Source organism: Chiloscyllium plagiosum, chromosome 27, assembly GCF_004010195.1.
Source record: "Chiloscyllium plagiosum isolate BGI_BamShark_2017 chromosome 27, ASM401019v2, whole genome shotgun sequence".
Taxonomy (NCBI): domain Eukaryota; kingdom Metazoa; phylum Chordata; class Chondrichthyes; order Orectolobiformes; family Hemiscylliidae; genus Chiloscyllium; species Chiloscyllium plagiosum.
The window spans coordinates 25,033,834-25,053,448 of NC_057736.1; the positions used below are offsets into that span (position 1 = coordinate 25,033,834).

The following is a 19,615-nucleotide window of genomic DNA, read 5'->3' on the forward strand; positions in this document are numbered from 1 at the left end:
ACGGGGCGGGGCGAGGGGCGGGTTGAGAGGTCATTGTAGCCCGGCTGTTGTTTGACAGAAGGAGTGTCGCAGGTGAGTGAGAAAACGGTGAAGGTTTCGGGTTGTTCTTGTTAGATGATGTCGCAGCGCTTTATTGATCGATATCTCTTTTTCGAACGAGAGTTGTTCTGACGTTCAGAGAGTTCGCGTTAAGTGTCTGGCCATGGCTCGTTTTATTTTTGTTTTTGGCTTCACGTGCTCCGCTGTGGGTCTTGAGCCTGGTTTCACTTGTACTCCGGTGCTTTACTGAAGGTCTTCAAGAAGCGGTGTTAAATTTAGGCCTCGTTTGGCTATTTCGGGGCGGGGGAGGACATTAAAGATTGGCTGACTGTTCCAACCGCATCGAATTCTCCCTACCCAGACACCATCGAAAAGTTAATTAGCTGCTCCTTCCCAATTGTGGGATCTTGCTGTGCATCAGCATACTGCTACATATTCATCTCTGCAGGGCTTCCTCTGGATAGTGCCCTTGTCCCAACAATCTTCAATTGTTTCTTCGATAACTTTCTTCCATCATAAGTTCAGAGATATTCGCTGATGACTGCACACTGTTCATTACCATTCATGATTCATAGGAGTAGGTCATTCAGTTTCTCGAGCCTGTTCAGCCATTCAGTGATGTGTTGGCTGATCTGTGGCTGAACTCCATATACCTGCCTTTAGCCCATATCCCTTATTATTTCAGCTGAACAAAAAAAAATCTCAGATTTTAAAATAAACAACTGATCTATTTGTGGAAGAGAGTTCCAAAATTTACCAATCTTTGTATAAGACTGTTTCCTAACAACTGTCCTGAATAGTCTGGACTTAATTCTCAGACTGTGGCCCCTCATATCAATATTCCCACTCAGTGGAAATAGTTTATTTATCTACCTTGCCTTTTTCTGTCAATATCTTGAAAACTCTGATCACAAGTCCTCAGTAATTGAATCCAAGGAGGATACCTAACTGTTTCCTATTGATTTTCAATGGCAATGTTATCCCAGAATCCTCCATTGTTAAGTAGTTTTGGGTATAGCATTGACCAGGAACTGAATTGCCAGCCCTAAATAAATATTTCTGCTGTAAGAGCAGGTTGGAGGTTCAGAACTCTGGTAAGTAACACACCACCTGACTCTCGAAAGTTTGACCTCCATCTACAAATTACAGTTAGGACAGTAATGGAATACCGTACACCTGCCTGAGAGAGAGCAGTTCCAAAAATACTTGAGAAACTCAATCAGGCAAAACAGTCAGCTTGGTTGACAGTCTATCCGCTAATTTGCAATGTTCTTGCACCAACGCCTTCTAAACTCATGAAAGCAACCATCCAGAACGACAAGAGCAGCAAACGCAAGGGAGTACTAGTCCTGAAAATTCTTTCTCAGCTGTACACCATCCTGACTTTTCATTATATCACTTTATTGTCAATAGGTCAAAATCCTGAATTCCCTTTCTTAACAGCACTGTGGGTGTCCCTCCATCTGTGAACTATAGCAGTTAATAAAGGGCCTTCTTAAGGGCCCCTGTTGATGGGCAATAAATGCTGACTTTGCTTGGTTCAGTTTGGTTTTTGTTTTAGTTACCATACAAAAAGGTTTGTGTTCTGTAATAGAATGATTTTTAGAGTTTAAGTCAACCCACTGTTGAATATTGCTTCTCCAATCTAATTAATTTTGTACCTGTTAACAGAATAATAGACTATGCGATGAAGCAACATTTATAAACATCTCAGTAGATTATTTAAACATTAAAGGTTTCTATCATGTCATTTACTTCTGTCCAGGAGGCAGCTGTGTTTTGAATTAAAATGTATCTGGATAAGAGTAATGCTAAAGCACCACAGTATTTTGCTTTTAATGAAGGACTGGTTTTGGTTGCTCACTTTCTCACTTACCCAAAAACTTAAGTGCTTTTGTCAAGCTGTGAAAAATGTCAGGATTTTTTTAATAGAAACTCATCATTTTGAAATATTTTGCTCAGATTTTGTTAAATATTTTGTTACAGTTGCGATTACACTAATGGCATCAAATTCAGAAAATCCATGTGCAACTGAAGATATGGCTAGAAACAAGACACTGGACCGATGTCTTCAGGTTCTACAAGAAGCAAAAAATGATAGTGAGCAGTTTGCAGCACTTCTACTGGTAAAAGCTTTTGGCAATGCTGCTAAGTACAAATATACTGTATATTTTCTGACCAGACTAAGTGTTTCTAGATGAGAATTTTACCCCTACACTTCCCAATACATGAGTTTTAATTATCATTAAACTAAATTACAGTATGTCTTTCTGCTGTGAATTGCAACTCATTAAGCAGTTAATTTTCCATATTTGCAATTTCTATGATAACTTTTTAATCAAGTGCTCATGGCTGAAGCAACAATATCTAAAATTGGCTTGTGGTTTTTGAAAAACATAACAAAAATCCTTTTTAAGTGAATATTACTGATTGCTGTAATGGATGATATACCGTTGTGAATTTTGAGTAATCGTAACCAAAGTACAGGCAGAAAAACTTCATTGTTAGACTTTATTTATAAATGTGCATGTTGTATAGTGTTTTTTTTTGGTGTTCATCACCTATTAGAAAATAGAAACATAGGAAAAGAAGCAGTGCATTCCACCATCAAATTTACTGATTGATCTATACCTTAACTCTTTCAATTTCGCTTGGTTCTGTAACTCTTGACATTTTTGATAGACAAGAATATTATTTCAGTTTTGAAATTTTTGATTGAACTGCTTTAAGCTTTCTGCAGGAAGTTCTTGATGTCCACAATTGTCAATCTGTGTTTGTGAATAAAGCACTCATGAATATGATTTGGAGATGCTGGTGTTGGACTGGGGTGTACAAAGTTTAAAAATTACACAATACCAGATTATAGTCCAACAGGTTTAATTGGAAGCACACTAGCTTTCGGAGCGACGCTCCTTCATCAGGTGGTTGTGGAGGATACAATTGTAAGACACAGAATTTATAGCAAAAGTTTACAGTGTGATGTAATTGAAATTATACATTGATTGTCTGTTGAGTCTTTCATCTGTTCGAATACCATGATAGTTTCACTTCTTTCATGTGTAAATCACATAGTCATAATAATAGAGGTGTACAGTGTGGAAACAGACCCTTCGGTCCAACTCGTCCATGCTGACCACATATCCCAAACTAATCTAGTCCCACCTGTCAGCACTTGGCCCATATCCTTCTAAACCCTTCCTGTTCCTAAACCTATCCAAATGCCTTTTAAATGTTGCAATTGTACCAGCCTCCACCACTTCCTCTGGCAGCTCATTCCACACATATACCACCCTCTGCATGAAAATGTTGCCCCTTAGGTCCCTTTTTATATCTTTCTGCTGTCACCCTAAACTTATGCCCTCTAGTTCTAGATTCCCCCCACCCCAGGGAAAAGACTTGGTCTATTTATCCTATCCATGCCCCTCATGATTTTATAAACCTCTGAGGTCCACTCCTCAGCCTTCGACATTCCAGGGAAAACAGCCCCAGTCTATTCAGCCTCTCCCTATAGGTCAAATCCTCCAACCTTGGCAACATGCTTGTAAATCTTTTCTGAACCCTTTCAAGTTTAACAACATGCTTCTGATAGGAAGCAGACCAGAATTGCACATAGTATTCTAAAAGTGGCCTAACCAACATCCTGTACAGCCTCAACATGACGTCCCAGTGTCAATACTCAATGCTCTGACCAAGAATGGAAAGCATGCCAAACGTCTTTTTCACTATCCTATCCACCTATGACTCTACTTTGAAGGAGCTATGAACCTGCACTCCAGTCTTTATTCAGCAACACTCCCCAGGACCTTACCATTAAGTGTATAAGTCCTGCTCAGGTTTGCTTTCCCAAAATGCAGCACCTCACATTTATCTAAATTAAACTCCATCTGCCACTCTTCAACCCATTGGCCCATCTGATCAAGATCTCGTTATAATCTGAGGTAACCTTCTTCGCTGTCCACTATACCTCCAATTTTGGTGTCATCTGCACATTTCCTAACTATACATCCTATGTACATATCCAAATCATTTATGAAAATGTACGAAAAGTAATGGACCCAGCACCGATCCTTATGGCACACTGTTGGTCACAGGCCTCCAGTCTGAAAAGCAACCCTCCACCACCACCACCCTCTGTCTTCTACCTTTGAGCCAGTTCTGTATCCAAATAGCTAGTTCTCCCTGTATTCCATGTGATCTAACCTTGCAAATCAGTCCCATGGAGAACCTTGTTGAACTCCTTACTGAAGTCCATATAAATGGGCATGTAAAATTAAAAAGTATTGAATTCTTTGTTCTCAACTTTGAACATACAGAAATAAATTTAATTTGACGTTGATGTGTTTGCGTAACTATCAAGGGACGTGTATTTATCCACAGAGTATTGACAAAAATAAAAGCAAATGGAATTAACAAGCTTTCTTGATGGATTAGCAGTTGTTTGGAAATAGGAAACCAAAAGTATGGGTAATGAGAATCAACTTTGGAGGCTCCACATTTTACCATAAAAATCAGTGACTTGAATGCAAAATAGACACTCAAGTTTTATTGTGTTAAAGGTACAGAGTAGCATAAACTGCATCACTGAATATGGTTGAGGCCGAGTTAGACAGAGAGCCTTGATCACAAGGGAGTTAAGGATCGTGGAGAAATGGTAGGAAAATGAAAATAAAGCAACAATCAGATTGTTTATGATTTTATTGAATTGTGGAGCTGACCATTCAGTCTATCTTAAGTTTTCATGATTTTTATTTCTTTTAAGAAAAAAATGGAAAAAGAAATCACTTCCACTAAACTAAGCAGATAGATTAAAAACCCTTCCTGACAGTTTTGTACAGAACATAACAAAATATTTGACAATGCATTGAATAAAATGTGTTTATTTTAGGTGACCAAGGTGGTGAAGGCTGGTGAAATAGATGCTGCAACCCGTCGACAGATCTTTGATGCAATCGGATTCTCTTTCCCAAATCGGCTACTTATTACCAAGGAGTCTCCGCATGGCTGCCCCAGTCAAATTTTCCAATCTCTTGGCATGACTCTCCTTGCATGTTTTTCGACAAATCCGGAATTGGCTATTCACCCACAAATCCTCAACAAAATCTCCATTTTCAATGAAATTATTTGTTCAGAAATGGATGCTGGAGCGGATATTGCCACATTTACATCAATGATTGATGACTCCTTCCAGTGTCTCCAAGCAATTTCTGCCCACCCTCAGGGTCAGAGACATCTCTTAGATGCAGGAACAGTGTCTGCATTATGTCAGGTTTATCTAAATCAAAGTCATGGCCACATGCACGCTTTGTGTCTTCTTGTCAGTCTGCTGAACACGATGGAAACCAAATGTTGGAAATCTAATAAATCCGACCTCTTGAAGGTTCTGAACAAACTCAGTGAACAGTTTGCTACAGAAGAAGATAATCAGAAATTTGAGTTGTGCAACATATTGCAGCATTTTCTACCTGCTGCACCTATCCTAACTGAGGACTCATCTCTCACTGGGTGCTTGAAAAATCTTTATACTGGTCTGTTCAGCATACTCAGCAGTAAACTGAATAGTTCACAACGAGACCCTGCCCTGAAACTTGGTGGCCTCTTAGTAACTGTTTATGGTTCAGACTGGATCTTGGCAGAAAATCCTGAAGCTAGCCGTAAATTTTTAGCATTGATGGTGAATCTTGCCTGTGTGGAAGTTCGAATGTGTTTGGAAGACTCAAACCTGGATGCAACTCGCTTTAAACCAGATGTCATCACGGCCTGTTATAGTATCATTGAGTTTGGAATGATGGTTTGTGTGCTGGGAGAGAAAGTCTGTTTTACAGAAACTGAAAGTCGCCAATTAGTACGGATAATGGTGGAAGCTTTTGGAGCAGTCATTTGCTATTTTAAGCAGGTGAAATATGGAAATATGTTTATTATTAGAATAATTTACCTCATTTATGTATTTGTGGTTTCTTGTAACTCCATTTCTGTCTGGACATATTTTGCTGTAGTTCTGAATCTTCAGTCAAACTTTCTCTGTAGTCATTGAATTATGGGAGTTTTCCAGCACAGGAGGCGGCCCCTGGCTTATCATGTCCACACCAACTGAAAGACCAACTAATCTTTATTTTTAGAATTTGGTTTGTAGTCCTGCATGGCATTTTAGGTAATGCTGCAGTCTCAATGTTTTGCAAATACTTTTTCTTTATTTTTTACCTTCAAACCAGCTCATTAAATGTTATTCACAATGAAAAGCTTAGAACTGATGGAAGGGATGAAAGTAATCATATACATATGTGAAAATAACAAATGGTTCAGAAGACCATTGTGAATATTTTGTAAGCAATCTGTTTAACTGTTGTTTTTCCATACCTCTGGAGCCGGTAGGACTTGAACACTGACCTTCTGGTTCAGAAATAGAGACACTGTCACTTCACGAGTCCTTCAGGTTTTTTTTTTTCTCAATCTAAAGATGTATTTTGTGGGATATAATTTTTTTTCTGCTGTTCTTTGAAGTTGTAAGAATGAATGTGCTATCAGGCTGTCGCACACTACAACTGTGAATGCACACATTTCAAGTTCTTGCTCTCAGCCAGACTGGAGTGGGTGGGGAAGTTGCTTAGCAACCACACCATTGTATTTAGTAACTTCTTGTTAGAGTGCAGAAATGATCAGCCACAAATTCATTTGGAACAGTGTACAGTACATTTGGGACAGTCCAATTGACCGTAATTACAGGCAAACATTTGAATTGATCTAAGACTACAACCAAGAACAATGTATAGTGCCAATAAGGAAATAGAATTTCCAGCAGATGAGTATGGTGGTGTAGACAGACAGTGGGTTCCTGCTAAATTTTTAATCTGAATACAGACCTTGTAATTTCTTACTTGAATATATTCCCAAATTCATTGCCTTAGAACAAGGAAAAATACTTTTTTTAGGATCCAAAAATCACTGGTGCTTCATCATGTGAGCCTGTTTATTCTTACTCTGAAAAACACAAGGATTCAGACACTTTATTTTTTCAAAAATTCAGCATTGTTGGTGTCAACCAGACTCTTGTTGCAATCTCTATACTTAGAAACTTTGTATCTCAGTCTCTTGCAGCACACATTTTAGTGTGCCCGCTAGTCCTTTCACCATGGAATTCTTAAAAGAAATTTAGGCCATAAATTTATTAGCTTCACTTTACCTTTGTTTACTTCCTATGCTATAGGTTACAGAGGAACAGCAGTGGGATCCATTTCTGTTTGCCTCAGTCCGAATCCTGGGTGCTTGGATGGCTGAAGAGACCTATGCACTCAGACAGGAAATCTGTGATGTGCTGCCTTTTCTGATTTGTTATGCTCAGAAGCTGTTTGAATGTCCAATAAAATCCAATGACCTAAACAATCAAGTGAAAGGACTATCATTGGCTGATAGACCCGAGGTAACAAAGTGGTCTGAAGATGCCTTGAGGTAAGAGGAAAATATGATGCTGCATTGAGTGTAGTCCATTTAATGATCATTAACCTTGTGCATTATTTTAGTAATATTTCAACCAGTTGGGACAGAGCTTGTCTTTGGTCAGTGTTGTACTACTGTTTCAGTGGTCAAACACCAAACTGTTCAGAAGAATATGAATTTCTTTACCATGGAGGTAGATTGCAGTTGCAGTTTATTAACTTGCTCTTAATTCTCACAGACAAAACTATTAAATTATCACAACTGTCCTTTAGGGAAGTAGACTGCCATCCTTACCTGGTCTGGCCTACATGTGTCTCCAGACCCACAGTAATGTGGTTGAATCTTAACTGTCCTCTGGGCAATAAAGGATAAGTAATAAATGCTGGTCTGGCCAGTGATGCCCACATCCTGTGAATATTTTTTTAAAACATGATGGCTTACTGTGCCTCATCAATATTTTCCATTCCACATTTCTTTACTCAGGAGTTGTTGTTGTTTTTGGTCATGTGACCTGATATGGAGAACAAAAAGAATTGTCAAAAAGCATGTTGCTAAATGTGGTTTCCAAACTGAGAAATAGTCTCCTTTTTGGTTTCTAATCATTGTGAATATTTATTCCTTACATTTGTGTTTGATATTCTGGCCAGCAGATTAACCAGGATGGAAACTAACTGAGAGGTGCACTTTAATCACTAGTGAGCATGAACACCTTTCTTAACTTGTTAGATGGTTGTGGCTAAAACTGTTAAAAGTTATAGGAAAAAAAATTGTCTCCTTACTTAGTGTTTTTTGATATTGTATTTATTTACTTGCAGATTTCTGTTGCCTGGATTTTGTCACCTTTCAGCTGAAGATGTCCCTCGGAGGATCTTAATTTCATGCGAGTTTCATGTTTTGCTTCTTCGTTATTTCACACAACAGTGGGAAGTCTTCAGTTCTTCCAAAAATGCACCAATTTTGCCAAATGATGCAGAGATGAGTCTTCGAACAGCTTGTGGAATTTTTCTGAACCTTGTGGTAACGGAGCCTGCACTGATCAGGTATACGTACCTTATCTCAGTAATGAGGGTCACAGTATTAGGTGTAGATTTAGTGGAGATGGATGGATTCCTCTCAGTTAGCCCATGCAAATAAAGTTTAGTCTGGCTGGCTCAAGTGCCTGTTGGACCATCAAATTTAGGCTTTTGTAATATTTGATACAAACCGTAATATTGGTAACCAGTTCAAATTAGCTCATTAGTTGCTAGTGTGGGAAGGGAGGAGAGAGCAACATTTCTCTATAAGAAGTTGATAGTGTTTTTATAACCATTATAGTTTATGTATTAATCATAGTCTTCAACTAATCCATTGTTTTTCATTTTAGAGCTGATCAAACTATAGTTGTTGAAATTTTATCAGCAGCAGATAAACCTCACCTCCGAAGCCTAATGCTGCTGCTATGTTTGTGTTTTTGGTTTTTTTTAAGACCGAAGGTCTGGACTTTGGACCACATTGCAGGATGACCAGCAACAGTGGTCCTGGGGTTTGGCAGGCACAATGTCCTTTTGGTGTTCTGTTGCTGTCTGGTGTTGGTGCAGAAAATCAACCTCTAATTTTAATGCTGGGACAGTGCAAGAGACAGATTTGTTAATACGGTGGCATGGTTGTCTTTTAGTTACCCCACCATTAATGCCCTGCCTTTTGATGCTGAATATTCTCTGCACAAACATAGTTAAGTAATGGGAATCACAGGGCTGGAGTGATCACTAGTACCATTTGTAAATATTTCCCACCAATTCATCCTTCCCATTACTCCTGAAGGTGTGACCTTTTGCTGGGATATAATACCTCGCTGAATAAGAATCATTGCTTACATATAAATTTTAAGAGAACTAGTTTAAATATTGAATAGGTGATTTAACATTGGAGCTTTACAGCTGGGCCGATGACTCTTTCTTCCCTTCTAAGTTGTATCGCTTATCCTATTTGCCCTTGCAATTATTAGTATTGGACTGCATCCATGTGTAGGACCAACAAGGTAAGGCTAGCTGATTGCTGCCTCAAGCTGACAGCATTTATGGTTAACAGTGTTTTTTCTGGAGCTTACTCACGGATGAGATTTTGTTGAATTAACTTCCACACCTTGCTACGGTCAAATGATGTATAGGTTGTTGGTCTTGTACCATAACTACTTAGCTAATTTACTTAACCTGAGCTTACCCCATGTGCATTTTCCAGCAGACGTACCATCACTGGGACTGCGCTTTTTCCTTATAGTTTCTAATTTGGTAAGTTGTAATGTTCCCTACTGCTATCCGAGCTTGAGATCGAAGATCAATCCCAAGTACGTACTTGGTGTATGATTTGACTACTTACTCATCAACCTGCTGAGGTGTCAGAGGGTCAGAGTAAATGATTTTGAAGTTCACTAAAGGGTCAGATACTTCTTCTGTATCTAATATTTAGTATCCACATTTACAGTTGTCCTGCTGTTCACAGGCTCGTAATTTATTCATTTGTCTCTCCACTGTAGAGTCTAGAATGATAGCCAGAGAGGTGTACAGCAAGAAACAGAGCCTTCGGTCCAACTCGTCCATGCCGACCAGATATCCTAACCTAATCTTGTCCTATTTGCCAGCACTTGGCTCCCATCGCTCTAAACCCTTTCTATTCATATATCCATCCAGATGCCTTACAAATCTTGTAAGTGTTGAAAATGTGTTGCTGGAAAAGCGCAGCAGATCAGGCAGCATCCAAGGAACAGGAGAATCGACGTTTCGGGCACAAGCCCGAAGAAGGGCTTATGCCCGAAATGTCGATTCTCCTGTTCCTTGGATGCTGCCTGACCTGTTGCGCTTTTCCGGCAACTATATATACACACCCCCCAATCCAGGCTCCTCATGATTTTATAAACCTCTATAAGGTAACCCCTTAGACCCCAACGCTCCAGGGAAAACAGCCCCAGCCAATTCAGCCTCTCCCTATAGCTCAAATCCTCCAACCCTGGCAAATCCTTGTCAATCGTTTCTGAATCATTTCGAGTTTCACAACATCTTTCCGATAGAAGGGAGATCAGAATTGCAGAAGTATTCTAAAAGTGGCCTAACCAGTGTCCTGTACAGCCACAACATGACCTCACAACACCTATACTCGGAGCTCTGGCCAAAGGGGGGAAGCAGACCAAATGCTGCTTTCACTATCCTATCTACCTGCAACTCCACTTCCAAAGAACTATGAACTGCACTCCAAGGTCTTTTTGTTCAGCATCACTCCCCATAAGGACCTTCCAATTAAGTGTATAAGTGGTGCCTTGAATTGCCTTTCCAAAATATAGCAGTTCACATTTATCTAAATTAAACTCTGTCTGCCATGTCTTAGCCCATTGGCCTATCTGATCCAGATCCTATTGTACTGTAAGGTAACCTCCTTGGCTATCCACTACACCTCCAATTTTGGTGTCATTTGCAAACTTACTAACTATACCTCCTATGTTCACATCCAAATAATTTGTATAATTGAGGAAAAGCATTGGACCCAGCGCCGATCCTTGTGGCACACCACTGGTCACAGGCCTCTAGTCTGATAAACAACACTCCACCACCCTCTGTCTTCTGCCCTCTTCATTACTTATTCAAAAAAACTCAATCAAGTTTGTGCAACATAATTTCCCATGCACAAAACCATGTTGACAATCCCAATCAGTCCTTGCCTTTCCAAATGCATGTAAATCCTGTCCCCCAGGATTCCGCCCAACAACTTGACCACCACTGATGTCAGGCTCACCCGTCTATAGTTCCCTGGCTTTTCCTTAAATAGTGGCACCATGTTAGCCAACCTCCAGTCTTCTGGCACCTCACCTGTGATTATTGATAATACAAATATCTCAGCAAGAGGCCCAGCAATCACTTTCCTGGCTTCCCACAGAGTTCAAGGGTACACTTGATCAGGTTCTGGGAATTTGTCCACTTTTATGCCTTTTTAAGACTTCCAGAATGACCACTTCTGTAATATGGACATTTTTCAAGATGTCACCATCTATTTCCCCACATTCTATATCTTCCATCTCCTTCTCTACAGTGCACACTGATGCAAAATACTCGTTTAGTATCCCCTCCACCCCCCCCAAAATCTCCTGTGGTTCCATACATAAGCCACCTTGCTGATCTTTGAGGGACCCTATTCTCTCTCTACTTACTTAATGCGTCCTTAATGTGTTGATAGAATACAATTTGGATTCTCCTTAACCCTATTTGCCAAAGCTATCTTACGTTCCTTTTTTGCCCTCCTGATTTCCATCTTAGGTATACATCTACTGCCTTTATACTCTTTTAAGGTTTCTTTCGATCTCTCTCTCTCTCTCTCTCTCTGTCTCTCTCTCACTCACTCACTCACTCACTCTTTCTCTCTCTCTGCTGTCCATACATGACATATGCTCCCTTCTTTTTCTTGACCAAAACCTCAATTTCTCTAGTCGTCCAACCTTCCCTTCTATTCTAACAGGAATATATTGTCTTTATCTCATTTTTGAAGGCGTCCCATAATCTGCAAACATCTGTCCCTAAGACGTACTTGTCTAATACTGTCAAAATTGGCCTTTCTACAATTTAGAACTTCAACTTTTAGATCTGGTCTATCCTTTTCTATCTCTGTTTTAAAATTAATAAAATTATATTGTCTGTTTTCGTGCTGTACACCTCTATGACTATTATTTAAATGGTCGCTGGCCCTAAAACACTCCCCCCACTGACACCTTAGTCACCTGCCCTGCCTTATTTCCCAAGAGTGGGTCAAGTTTTGCACCTTCACATGCACTTTGTACATCTACATACTGAATAAAAATATTTTCTTGTACACACTTAACAAATTCCTCTCCGTCTAAATCCTTGTGGCAGTCCCAGTCTATGTCTGGAAAGTTAAAATCGCCCTATTATTCCTACAGATGACTGAGATCTCCTTACAAGTTTTGTTTCTCAATTTCCCAAAGACTATAATACAATCCTAATAAAGTGATCATCCATCTCTTATTTCTCTGTTCCACCCAAATAACTTCCCTGGATGTATTTCCAGTAATGTCCTCCCTCAGTACAGCTGTAATGCTGTCCCTTATCAAAAATACCACTCCCCTTCCTCTCTCTCTATCCTTCCTATAACATTTGTATCCTGGAACATTAAGCTGCCAGTCCTGTCCATCCTTGAGCCATGTCTTTATATTTGCTATGATATCCCAGTCCTATGTTCCCAACCATGCTCTGAGTTCATCTACTTTCCCTTTTGAATTGAAATAAATATAGTTCAATTTATCAATCCTACCTTGTTTTCTGCTTTGTTTCTGCCTGCCTTGACTGTTTGACTCCTTTTCCCAACTGTATCAGTCTCAGATTGGTCTTTGATCTTTTTCCTCACTATCTCCCTGCCCACCCCCCCCCCCCCCCCCCCAACCTGACTAGTTTAAAATCTCCCGAGCAGGTCTAGCAAATTTCCCAGCCAGTATATTAGACCCCTTCTAATTCATATGCAATACGTCCTTCGTGTACAAGTCACCTCTATCCAGTAAGCGATTCCAGTGTTCCAAAAATGTGATCCCTTTGCCCCGTACTAGCTCCTCAGCCTCTCATTCACTTGCTCTATCCTCCCATTCCTACCCTCACTAGTTCGTAGCACCGGGAGTAATCCAGATATTACTACCCTCAAGGACCATCAGCTACCTGATGAAGGAGCAGTGTTCCAAAAGCTGGTGCTTCCAAATAAACCTGTTGGGCTATAACCTGGTATTGTGTGATTTTTAACTTTGTCCACCTCATCCAGCACCAGCTCGTCCTGCCTAATTTTCTATTTTCTCTAAAATCTCATCTTTTTCCCTTCCTATGTCTTTATTTCAGTGTGTTCAATGACCTCCTGCTGGTGCCTCTCCCCTTTGAGGACATTCTGCACCCTCTGAGATATCAATCCTGCACCAAGGAGGCAACGCGCCATTTTGATTTTTCACTGCCCGCCACAGAAACATCTGTCTGTGCCTCTGACAAGAAAGTGCCCTATCGCTATCGATCCCTTGAAACCTGACGTACCCCCTTGTACGTTACAGCCATTCTCAGTGCCAGAAACTTGGCTATTCCTGCTTCGTTCCATCACTTTCTTCATTTTCTAAAACCGCATACTTGTTTGAGATGGGGATAGTCACAGGAGACTCCTGCACTACCTGCCTCCCCCTCCTACCTTTCCTGGAGTAAACCCATCTGCCTGACTGTATCTGCGGCTTTTCTCCCTTTGTATAGCTGCCATCCATCACGCCCATTAGCTCCTTTTAAATTCCTTATTGCCTCTAACTGCCGCTCCAATTCATCGATTCACAACCAAAGATATTTCATGCAGACATAGTCGTCAGTAACATGGAAACTCTTCCTGAATTTCCCACATCTGACAGGAAGAGCACGTCACTCTACTAAAGGCCATCTTTGTTCCTTCATAAACTACTGACCCAGGAAATAGCACTGTCTTATTGCCCTTAAAAAAAAAATTGCTCCAGGTTAACCTAATTTTTGAGGCTTATATTTCAAAAATTAAATCAAGAGCCAGATCTCAATAAAACATAATCCAGAAAGAACCCACTCTAGTCACTTTTCGAGATTTACAGCAAAGTTACACTTAAAAACTATACACTTATCTGTTCCTATACTGTGAACTCTTCCAAACAGGTTCCTCCAAGGTCAGCTGTGAATTTTGCTTTTTGTTCATTTTCTTTTCCTCTGCACTCCAATGTCCAGAGATACTTGAATTCAAACAGCAAAGGCAGTAACTGTGCAGATTTACTCCTGTGTCAGACAGCAGCATAAGTGTCTTTCTTTGACCATGTGGTCACTGCCTTTGTGCATCTTCCTCCTTTTTATAGTGTCATTGTTTTGATGTTTTCTCCCCCAAAATTCCACAACAATGTAACAGCAAATAAAACAGTAATTGCTGCTCCTGGAATTCAAAGAAATCATCTCCAACACCTAAAATACCTTGAAAGGAGCAGCTCTTAGAATGTTTTCCCATTCTCCATCTTGGATATAATAATTCAAACAATTGTATTGTTAAATGGATTTCAAAGAAGTTTGGTTGAACTTGTTACATTTGTGTTCTTTCTAAAGGCTTTTTGGTAACATTTTAAAATTTGTTTCTTACACTTTTTTTTTAATAATCTGTCATTGCAGGCAGGAAGAATGTTTCTCATCTTTACTTAGCTTGTTAATGGAATCCTTGCAGTCTTTGCTTTATAGCCAACATCACCTGATTCTTGCTGCTAATTTCACAACTTTGGGCTTGATGATGAGTCGCATACTTGCTGACACACCAGGTACAGAATGAGAACACTGAATCGTTAACTCAACACCCTGTCCCCCACTCCATCATCATCGAGCAGTCTTAAACACACCATTTACTGTAAAACCAAGGGCTTTTGTGGTGCAGTTGAAGTATTGCTACCTCTGCGCCAGAAGGTGTGGATTGAAGTCCCACCTCTCCTCTCCATGTTATAGTATATCTGAACAGTTTGATTCAAAGATATCTATAATGTAAAACTGGTATAATTTATAGTACTTTGAGAAGGGAAACCTATAGAACATGAAAGGATTGTGCATCTTTTACTAGTGCAGTGCTAGAGCAGAAAATAACCAGGTTGATGTAAATGTATGTATTGTGTTAGAGATAGCAGTGGACCTTGTGCAAGATCAGGAGGGAAAAGTCTTTGCCTGAGCTAGAGTGCAACGGTGGGAGATGAATAATAAGAAAGATGGCATCATGGATCGGTTTGAAGGAAATGGGTTTCATGGAGGAGATGCATTAATGAGGGTTTGGAGACGAGGCTGAAGTTAAGAGGCTTGAAAATGACAGAAAACACCATGAATCAAAGGAGGGGAGAGGGGAAAACTGAGGGAGCTTAAAGTGTATTCTGTACTTTGGAGATCAAAAGTTGTCAAACTCGACTTTGGCATTAAACTTGAGAAGTAACCGTGTGCATCTTTTTTTCAGTGTTACAGGGAACTACAGTGTCGAAGGGCTTTTTCCGAGGGGCAATTCACTTTTTGTCAAAAGCACATACAACGCAGCTGAACACGATTGATGACCAAACCCAGATTGTGGTGGCTGAGAGATACCAAAAAGCTTGGGATCAAATCTCAGAACTTTGGTTTCTGGGAATGCAGGCATTTAGTAGTTGTGTACCTTTGCTACCATGGCTACCACAAAGCGTAATTGAATCAGAATGGTTGAGTCACATTTTTGATTTGCTAAATAAGTGTTCTCCCATGACTATGGAGTTTGACCTCATTGCTGCCTTTCAGTGTGTTTTAGCTGAACTGGCCAAGAACAGCAAACCATGTAGAGACATTATATTGTTAAATAATGGTGAGGAGAAAGCCAACCTGTATGGAATGGCAGCTTTGGAGCAGTGTGTTTCTCAAAATTACTGACAAGCCAACCTCAACGCAAACTGGCCAAGGAATGATCTGAAGAGGCTTGGAGCTTGGCTGTACTTCCTTGTAAAATGCTGGTTAAGATTTTTTTTTAAATTAACATTTTATTTAATTTTAGGTTTTGAAGAATTTGACATTTGCTGGTTACATTTGATCATTCAGCTATTTTGGGAATTGGTTTAACTTAGGAGATGCAACAACTGCAGCTCTCTTTACTCCACACATTCTCTGCTACGCTCACTCCTTTCATCTTTGGTTGCGAGAAGTTCTAAAATACAGCCCTCTTATATAAATACTTCATAATCAGTATTGTACAATAAAAAAATAAATTTTTGACAGTTGTGAATCAGAAATGCAAGAAATAATGACTTTTTTACAGCATGGAATTAGTTTGAGTTTACTGCACAGCTGTATCATTGACTAAAAATCCAAGCTAGTTTGAATAGAAAATGCCCACATCCTGTTATGGCTCAGCTGGTGCTAAATAAATCAGTTTGGATCATTTTAATCCAGTTTTTAATGGGAAAGAGATTGCATCACAGAAATCCTCAGATGTGGTAGAACTTGTCCAGACCAAATTGTCAGTTTGAATACGATACTTTTAAAGAAATTATATATGGATGCTGCGGGGAGGAGTTGGGCTTCTAAGTTGCTATTTTAAGCCATATAATTGAGGCAAAATCTCATCATCGAACCACCTTACCAGAATGAAAATCGGACTTGTTCGGACAAGCATAGAAAAATTCGAAGTAGCTTAAAATGGAACTGTCAGTAAGACACTTTAGGTCTTGTAGAATTGGATCCCATTAAAGTATCATTTTGTTATGTCATTTTCTGTGCAAAAAATTACTGCTGTGAATTTTTAGTTTATCTCCTGTAAAATTTCACTGCTTAGATAGGATATCATTCTATTGTCTGTCCTCCAGAGATGATGTGAACTCCTGTTTATAGCTGTCATTATCTTTTGGCAACTTGATATTGGAGGAATATCATTGGAGACAATGGTTCCAGAAGGGACAAAAAAAAGCTAGGTATGTGCATTGAAACATTATTTTTCAAATTGAGCCAGCGAATGTTTGGAAGACAGCTGTGGTGAAACATAGATTTTTGTCTGTTTTACCTGAAAAGGGTCTTTGGTATGCCAGTGATGTTATGACTCAACACTGCGTGTGCATGTGTGTGTATGTGTTGGCAGGAGGAAGGTGGTGGTGTTATTCTTTTAGATCAATTTCTGGTGTTCTATTCATGAATTGTCTTTAACAGTTCAGAATCTTTTCTGTGATGAGGGAGCATATCCCGTAGGTCCACCGTCTTTTCTTTCTTGTTATAAGACTCAAAATATTTTTTAATTCCCAATTTCAAAGTTTGGAACAATTCCCAATTGTCTAATGTAATTCCTAATTCATCTAAATATGTCTTAAGCTATTACTTTAGTGCTGTATATGAAGTTAAAGAAAATAACTTGTACACTGCTTCTATTAAAGAACATTAGAGTCGAAAAAGGTGGTACTGGAAAAGCACAGCAGGTCAGACAGCATCAGAGGAGCAGAAGAGTCTATGTTTCGGGCATAAGACGTTCCTGATGAAGGACTCCTGCTCCTCAGATGTTGCCTGACCTGCGCTTTTCTAGCGCTATCCTTTTCGACTCTGACTCTCTAACATCTGCAGTCCTCACTTTTTCCTATTAAAGAACATTTGTTGAGAAAAACAAAGCTGAAAGTAATTTCTGCATGTTTTCTATATTTTTGTGCTTTCGCAAATTAAATTGCTGGCATAAAATGTACAGTCTGTTAATTGGCAGAGTCATAGAGATGTACAACATGGAAACAAACCCTTCGGTCCAACCCGTCCATGCCGATCAGATATCCCAACCCAATGTAGTCTCACCTGCCAGCACCCGGCCCATATCCCTCCAAACCCTTCCTATTAATATACCCATCCAAATGCCTCTTAAATGTTGCAATTGTACCAGCCTCCACCACTTCCTCTGGCAGCTCATTCCATACACGTACCACCCTCTGTGTGAAAAAGTTGCCCCGTAGGTCTCTTTTCTATCTTTTCCCCTCTCCCCCTATAGGTCTCTTTTCTATCTTTTCCCCTCTCCCCCTAAAGCAGACAGATTTTTTAAAAGGAAAGGGAATCAAGGGTTCCATGCAAGTGGAGTTGAGGTTTATCAGTTCATCCACAATCTCTTGATGAATCAGATGACACTGCTACTTCTAATCTTATGGTCTGAAATAATTCCACCGAGGTGGCACAGTAGCTTAGTGGTTAGCACTGTTGTCTCAGTGTCAGGAACCCGGCCTCTGGTAACTGTCTGTGTGCACTTCTTACGTTCTCCCCATGTCTGCATGGGTTTCCTCCGAGTGCTCTGGTTTCCTCCCATAATCCAGAGATGCACAAGTTAGGTGGATTGGCCATGCTGAATTGCCCATAACATCCAGGCATGTGTAGGTTAGCTGGATTAGCCATGGGAAATGCAGGGTTACATGGATAGGGTAGATGGTGTGTCTGGGTGGGATGCTCTTCAGAAGGTTGGTGTGGACTCAGGCTAAATGCTCTGCTTCCACATTAGGGATTCTGTGATTCTATAAGAGGCTGGTATCCCATCACCCTTTATTTACACATGGAAAGTGCTTAACACTGATCCAGTTTCCCAAGAGCCAGCTCTCAGTGAACAGAACCTCCTGACATTCTTGTTTCTATCTGCCAATCAGGACCTCTGATTTGTGGCTATTAACCTGGTCCAGAGTTGAAAAATGTGGTGCGAGAGAAACACAGCAGGCCAGGCAGCATCCGAGGAGCAGGAGAATTGACATTTCGGGCATAAGCCCTTCTTCAGGAATGATTCCTGAAGAAGGGCTTATGCCCGAAATGTCAATTCTCCTGCTCCTCGGATGCTGCCTGGCCTGCTGTATTTTTCCAGCACCACATTTTTCAACTCTATTAATCTGGTCCACCTGGCTGACCTTGTTACAATCACTACAGTTTAATGGAAATAAATGATCTTGTAACAATGCCAATTATAAATATTGTTTTATTAGCGTGCCTTAGCAACATTAATGCTCAGTGCATTGTTAACTCCAGGTTGGGAAAGAGGCTGTCTGGAATTGAACTCCTGCCATGTATTGCACCATCTTTGATTCTTCGCTCAGACATGAATTTTTTTTTAAACATAGTTTTGTTTCCATCTTGTTTAAATGGGATCCATTCCCACAGGGTCAAAAGAGTTCACTGAAAGGTGGAAAGACTCTGGAGCGGTCAGGGAGCACCAGTTAAGTGAAGTAAAACCAGCACAGAAGATCACTCGGCCTAACTATTTGAACGATCTCCCATTTTTTTTTTCTCACATGCTTGTCTTGTCCTTTATCTGCACCCATGCTATTGACTTCAACTAATGACTGGGAGTGGTTCCTTCTTTCAGTTCTTCAGGTGCAAAAGTTTTTTTTTCTGAATTCACCTTTGGATTTCATGGTGACTGTGTTCTATTTGTGCCCTTTGCAGTTATGCTGTGCCCTACAGCGTGCTGAAAGAGGGAAATGGAACTGACAATATCATTGTACAAGACGTTTGCTTTATTGTATACCTACGTTGTTTGTGTATTATCCTTGTGAATGTTTTGTCCCAGTTGAGCATTTGCATTTTAATAGATAATTTTAATCACTCTGTATCTGATCTATTATGACATAGTTCTGGCGCAGGTAGGACTTGAACAC

General features: G+C 40.0%; 1 protein-coding gene across 1 annotated transcript; it reads left to right on the forward strand.

Moving 5' to 3' along the window:
- Positions 1-16: 16 nt before the first annotated feature.
- On the forward strand, positions 17-17,476 carry ncdn (neurochondrin). The gene is made up of 7 exons (XM_043717705.1): positions 17-72; positions 2,026-2,165; positions 4,925-5,932; positions 7,241-7,482; positions 8,286-8,510; positions 14,640-14,782; positions 15,457-17,476. The coding sequence occupies exons 2-7, from the start codon at positions 2,040-2,042 to the stop codon at positions 15,894-15,896; spliced, it is 2,184 nt and encodes a 727-aa protein (XP_043573640.1). The 5' UTR covers positions 17-72; positions 2,026-2,039; the 3' UTR covers positions 15,897-17,476.
- Positions 17,477-19,615: the final 2,139 nt, after the last annotated feature.

Excerpts from the sequence above, each read along its gene's own strand:
- ncdn (XM_043717705.1), top strand. The coding sequence starts at position 2,040 with ATGGCATCAAATTCAGAAAATCCATGTGCAACTGAAGATATGGCTAGA. Across the intron at positions 5,933-7,240 it reads TCATTTGCTATTTTAAGCAG|GTTACAGAGGAACAGCAGTG; the intron begins GTGAAATATGGA and ends CCTATGCTATAG. Across the intron at positions 8,511-14,639 it reads ACGGAGCCTGCACTGATCAG|GCAGGAAGAATGTTTCTCAT; the intron begins GTATACGTACCT and ends CTGTCATTGCAG.